This window comes from Cyprinus carpio, chromosome B10 (assembly GCF_018340385.1).
Source record: "Cyprinus carpio isolate SPL01 chromosome B10, ASM1834038v1, whole genome shotgun sequence".
NCBI lineage: Eukaryota > Metazoa > Chordata > Actinopteri > Cypriniformes > Cyprinidae > Cyprinus > Cyprinus carpio.
The window spans coordinates 5,889,868-5,895,867 of NC_056606.1; the positions used below are offsets into that span (position 1 = coordinate 5,889,868).

Here is a 6,000-nt window from a genome sequence, read left to right on the forward strand (position 1 = left end):
TGTTTGAGAAGGCTTTCAGTGACAGCAATGTACACAGTGTACACAGCAAATACAGTTCAAATTACCCAATAAATCCTATCGCATTATATTTGAAGCAAGTTTCTAAAAGGCCTCTAAAGTATTAACATAATCAACACTTTGCTTAAAAAAATACTGGTTCACAATCTACTAAATGCTTTATGCCATCTGATTGATCATTTATAAGAAGAAATTCTAGTATAATTATAAAAATGTCCAGCTTAAGTTAAAGGCTCATATGTCTTTTTGCTTGAGTTTTTTATGAAGTGAACAGAATAATATCTTTATTATTGTTGTTTCAAGATAAACCCTTAACGGACTGAAGCAACTTAGGTTTCCTTGATTATCAATACAATTTATATATATATATATTATATATATATATATATAATATATATATATATATATATTTTTTTTTTTTTTTTTTTTTTTTTTTTTTTTTTTTAGAAAATTTTTGTTAAAATGTTGTTGTTTTTTTGGTGTTTATTTGTTTTTTGATCTTTTTTTGAAGTTTTTTAAAAGTTTTGTCTACAGAGCTAAGATTATAAAACTAGGCATTTAAATATCGCCTCACTCAGACATATTATTGGGAGATATAGAGTGATAATAACTGATTTATATAATTGTATGCAAGTTGTTAGTTTTACCCTTATCTCATTGATGAACATTACAAGCTATGAGAATTTCATCTTTTTGACCATATAAATATCAGCACCTGCAGCATACTGCTCAGCTTTTGGACTCTAAATAAAACGGAAGGGTTTTTTTCTTCTTCTTCCTGAAGTATTAACTTTAAAAATCTATAATTTCATATGTCAGGCTTTACAGGGCTAACAACACAAGAGATGTAAATGTAATAAAAGCACTTGTTTTGCAAAAAAATGTTAACTCTTGACTCTTAAAAATACATAAATAAACATATATGAAGGATGGAGTAGATTATATCATCTGATGGACATTACATTTCATATTTTTTCATGAATATGAGTTTGAAACTCACCTTTCCGTTCGTGGGCGGCTCTTGAATATATATGTTGCTCATCTTTAACGCGTTTTATGTGGGTATATTTCCCTCAAACCTGGTTGATAACAAACGTACAAACTATACGCAGATATTACAAGAACATAACAAGCACGTCCAGCAAATATTAAGTATTTTCTTGTGTGATGTTTACAAGCGAGATCCTGTCACGCCGCCAGAGAAGATCCTTTCCTCGCTCCTGCAGCGTCCTCTCGGCCTTATCGCCCCCTACCGTACTGGAGAATAATAGGGTAAATATTAATATAACCTGTTAAAGACCAGTATCAGGAGATGTAGAATTCAAATGAAGGATAATAAACGTTGTCCTATCTTCAATGTGTAATTTTAAATATATAAAATCGGAATATACAAGTGCTTCTGAAGTAGTTGTCGATTGTGTTGTCAGGAGGAACATGTTACTTTTCTCCGCGCTGATGAAGATGAACCAATCACAGCCGCTTATGATTACACAGTTTTCTTTAATGAGTTTATACAAATTCAGTGGCAGGTCTTCATTCAGCGTCGTTAAAAGTCTGTCCTCGTTAAACAACTGCGCTCTTTAGCTGTTGTCTTGCTGAACGCGTCTGTAAGTGGAACCACAGTGTACCGTTCTCGACGTTTCCAGTCGGACTCTTTCACCAAACGGATCGGTTTCACGGTTTGAAAAGCGGTGGAGCAAAACCAAACGAGTTGTTTTGTTTTGTTTGTCTCTTTTATAATTTAAATTAATAAACAGTCGATGCTCTCATGGCTGCCCCAGGTATGCGTGTGCAGAGATGAACGGGTTGTCCGTTAGTTTTGGTGAATGTTGTTGATGTGCTACTTCTGGAATGTTCTGGAAACTCTCCTTCTCTTCATTAATATATTTACTGATCAACAACAGAGCCGTCGCTCTACACCAGACACATATCCCTGCGTTTCAGATTTTAATCTTAGTTGTAGGTAACTGATTTGTAAGACACTATGTCGACAGAGTTTGGTATAACGCAAGCTGCTCGTTGTTTTATAAACGGTGAGATTCATTCTGAAATATGTTTAGATGAGGATTAAACATCCAGCGAACCCGCGGTGTCTTGCAGCTAACATTAGCGGCTGGTTTTGTAACGTGTTCATGAATCCACGTCCTGAAGCGACACTGAATGTGTTTTTTATTTTCTAACAGGTCCAAACAAAGACAACATCAGAGCAGGCTGCAAAAGATGTGGATATCGTGAGTCTGTCTCATTTGTTTCTGTATATCAGTGTCTATCAGTCTGTTTTCTATATATATATAGTACAGGTAAAAAGTTTGGAAACATTACTATTTTTAATGTTTTTGAAATAAGTTTCTTCTGCTCATCAAGCCTGCATTTATTTGTTTAAAAATACAGAAAAAACAGTAATATTGTGAAATATTATTACAACTTAAAATAATAGTTTTCTATTTGAATATATTTTAAAAAAAATAATTTATTCCTGTGATGCAAAGCTGAATTTTCAGCATCATTCCTCCAGCCTTTCAGTGTCACATGTACCATCTAGTCTATCACATGATCATTTAGAAATCATTCTAATATTCTGATTTATTATGAGTGATGGAAACAGTTCTGCTGTCTAATATATTTGATGAATAAAGGTTAAAAAAGAACTGCATTTTATTCAAAATAAAAATAAAAATTCTAATAATATATATTCTAATAATATATTTTCTTTACTATCACTTTTTATCAAATTTAACACATCCTTGCTGAATAAAAGTATTGATTTTATTTTTTTTTAAAAAAGAAAGAAAAAAAAATTACTGCTGACTCCAAAGTACTGAATGTTAGTGTATATTATTACAAAATATTTATATTTTAAACAACATAGCTTCTTTTTTTTTTTTTTTTTTTTTTTTTTGACTTTTTTTATTCATCAAAGTATCCTAAAAAAAGTATCACATGTTCTGAAAAAAAATTAAGCAGCAGAACTGTTTCCAACTTTGATAATGAATCATCATATTAGAATGATTTCTAAAGGATCATGTGATAATGATCCTAAAAATTCAGCTTTGCATCACAGAAATAAATGATAATTTAAAGTATAATACATTTAAAAACAATTATTTTAAATTGTAATAATATATCACAATATTAATTTTTTTTTCTGTATTTTTGATCAAATAAATGCAGGCTTGATGAGCAGAAGAAACTTCTTTCAAAAACATTAAAAATAGTAATGTTTCCAAACTTTTGACCTGTACTGTATCTCTTTCTGTTTGACTGTCTCAGTTTTTTCTGTCTGTCTGTCTTTCTCTATATGCGTCTATCATTGCTTTTCATGCCTGTGATATTGATTCTTTCTCTTTTTCATCATCCATTGTTTTCTTCAGCTGGTCATTTGACATTTGAATGTCGTAATTTTGTCCGTGTGGATCCGAGGAAGGACATTGTTTTGGATGTGAGCAGCACCAGCAGTGAGGAGAGTGAAGAGGAGGAGCAGGAAGCTGTCAGCAAAGAGAAGATCGTCGGCAGCCATTCAAAAGGTTCTTTCCTCGTCACAGACTTGAAATGCTTTGTTTCTAGCTACTAGTTCTGTCTGAGGTCTTCCTGCTTTTTGTGTATACATATATTTGAAATGTTTTAACTGAGTGAGAATATTGATCATTTGTCACTGAAACACAGGCTCTCACGACGAGTCCAGGAAAGAAAAACATAAAAAGAAAATCAAAGACAAATCTCATCGAAAGGCCAAAAAGAGGTACACATGTGATCAATCATAGCACTTTTTCACCTCACTTAAGTATATAACAAAACAATTTGTAAGTGCTTTATAAAATGTGCTTTAAATGTTGCGTTCAAATTTATTTCAACATATTTATTATGATTAACTACATACAGTTTTTTGTAACTTTTAATTTCTCAGATTGATAATTATGGGCTTGTTATCTGTGCACTTATTATTCAATGTAGAAAAGTCCAATGAAGATATTATTGAATGAATGAATATATATATAATTAGATTTTTGTATATTTTAGGTGTCATTACTGCCCTGTTTTGATCTGATATTCATATGATTTCATACCCTCAGGTCTTATTCATCGAGTGATGATGAGGAAGAAGTGAGCAAGAAGAAGAAAAAGCACAAGAGCCACAAAAAGAAAGGGAAAAAGGAGAAAAGAGAGAAAGAAAAGAAACACAAGAAAAAACATCATAAGAAAGCCACAGACTCTTCCTCCTCTGACAGCTCTACCGGATCATCAGACACGGACTGAAGCTTTGACCGAATCACAGCAAAAATAACTATAAAACACCTTCTGCCAGACACATTTGTACATAACACCTTTATACATTAGAAATAAATTTTGTCTTTTATACTTACCTCTGAGAGTTGGAGTTTTTTTTTTTTTTTTTTTTTTTTTTTTTTGATGCATTTAATTTTTATTTTTTGTGATCGTATACAAATGAAATTAAAACAAGCCACAATCCTTCATGGGAATACTTTTACAAAGCTTGCGTTTTTTTTAGGGCGTTCCAAATGATTAACCCCCGCTGATTAATCACATCCAAAAAAAAAGTTTTGTTTACATATATATGTATGGTACATGGTAGGGTTTTTATTTATGGTATCTAAATTACACACACAAATTATCTATATTTAGAAAAATATTTACATGTATGACCATTTATATATTTATATTCTATTTTATATGATATAAAATATACTTGAATATAGAAACATAACATATTCTTCTTAAAATATTACATGCATGGTGTGTGTATTTATATATACATAAGAAATATACACAGTATACACACATATATTATGTAAACAAAACTTTTATTTTGGATGTGATTAATCGTGATTAATCATTTGACAGCCCTAGTTTTTTTTATAATGCTTCATTAGAACTACTGAAAAAATTACACATTTATTCTATAATAAAGTGTCAATTAACTCTTAAAAAATAGACATAGCAATCATAAAATAATTTAACAATCATTATACAAAAACATCAGACTGCAGAATGGCACGAGAGCCAATGAATAATAAAATGCAATGTCGTATTTTCCTCTGGTTATCTCACAGTACGTAGTTAAGGATTTTTGTATGGCACAGCGGAAAAGTGATATATATATATCCCAAACGGCAGATGAGAAGAGATGTTAAGGTTGGTCTAAATTACTTACATTCATATTTTCCTTTAAGTTTAAACGCTTTATTGTCCTTCTGACTCCGAGGGTGGAGCGGATGTGATTGCCCAAGATCTGAGTCTAGGAAAGAAATGACCCACGTACACAGATGACAAGGCTCTTTTCCATACTTACTCATTCACTGGAATAAGTTTGCTGATTTGAAAGTCTATTCCCATGCATGGATTCCTGATAACTTGATTTATTTCAAATGCAATTCATAAAGAAAATGACTTGAACAAACCTCTAATAAAAGTAAATGTCCTGAGATAGTGCTGAAGAAAAAAGTCAGATATATAACATACATCACATAATTTTATTTTACACACACACACATATCTGTTATTTTTTTTTCTTTATTAGTTATTAATTGTTTAATTTTAATAGTCTTTAATGTTATCAGTACAGTCAGGTATAAATAGGCGCCTAATAGCAGTGTGTCCTGTGTGATTATATGTACTCTGAATCGTTAAAGTCATAAAACCAGCAGCCAATTTCTATACTCATGGCAACAGTGTTTTACTTAGCTAGCAATAAATCAATTCTGAGTCTCAAACTGCTGGACAAACAAAATCCATGTCAGATGTCACATATTTTTAATGAATTAAAGAATAGCAGTATCCATATTAGGGAGTAGCTTTTGTCACGTTTAGAATACTATTCTACAATAGCTAATTATTTTTTGAAGCTTTAAAATTAAATTAATAATAAGCCTAATAATATTTTTTTATATATCTATAATAATTGTTGTTTCTTATCAAATAGTTTGACAGATATGAGAGGTGTGGCAGCAAATAACATCAAGGTGT

The 6,000-nt window shown here is 31.1% G+C and overlaps 2 protein-coding genes across 3 annotated transcripts in view; one reads left to right on the forward strand and one right to left on the reverse strand.

Moving 5' to 3' along the window:
- The window catches only part of cwc27 (CWC27 spliceosome associated cyclophilin), a 37,755-nt gene extending 36,495 nt beyond the window's left edge, over positions 1-1,260 (reverse strand). The window contains exon 1 of the mRNA XM_042732218.1: positions 1,019-1,260. Coding sequence (XP_042588152.1) covers positions 1,019-1,060 — 42 coding nt within the window. The 5' untranslated portion in view covers positions 1,061-1,260. The remainder of the gene's footprint in view (positions 1-1,018) is intronic.
- Positions 1,261-1,631: 371 nt separating this feature from the next.
- LOC109057621 (protein SREK1IP1-like) lies at positions 1,632-4,378 on the forward strand. 2 transcript variants are annotated; one of them, XM_042732220.1, is made up of 5 exons: positions 1,632-1,799; positions 2,202-2,249; positions 3,390-3,542; positions 3,682-3,757; positions 4,089-4,378. In XM_042732220.1, exons 1-5 carry the CDS (start codon positions 1,787-1,789, stop codon positions 4,270-4,272), a joined length of 474 nt encoding a protein of 157 aa, XP_042588154.1. In that variant the 5' UTR covers positions 1,632-1,786; the 3' UTR covers positions 4,273-4,378. The 2 variants fall into 2 exon arrangements, with proteins under 2 accessions (XP_042588154.1, XP_042588153.1); XM_042732219.1 differs by lacking the exon at positions 1,632-1,799 and adding an exon at positions 1,877-2,051.
- The last annotated feature ends 1,622 nt before the right edge of the window (positions 4,379-6,000 follow it).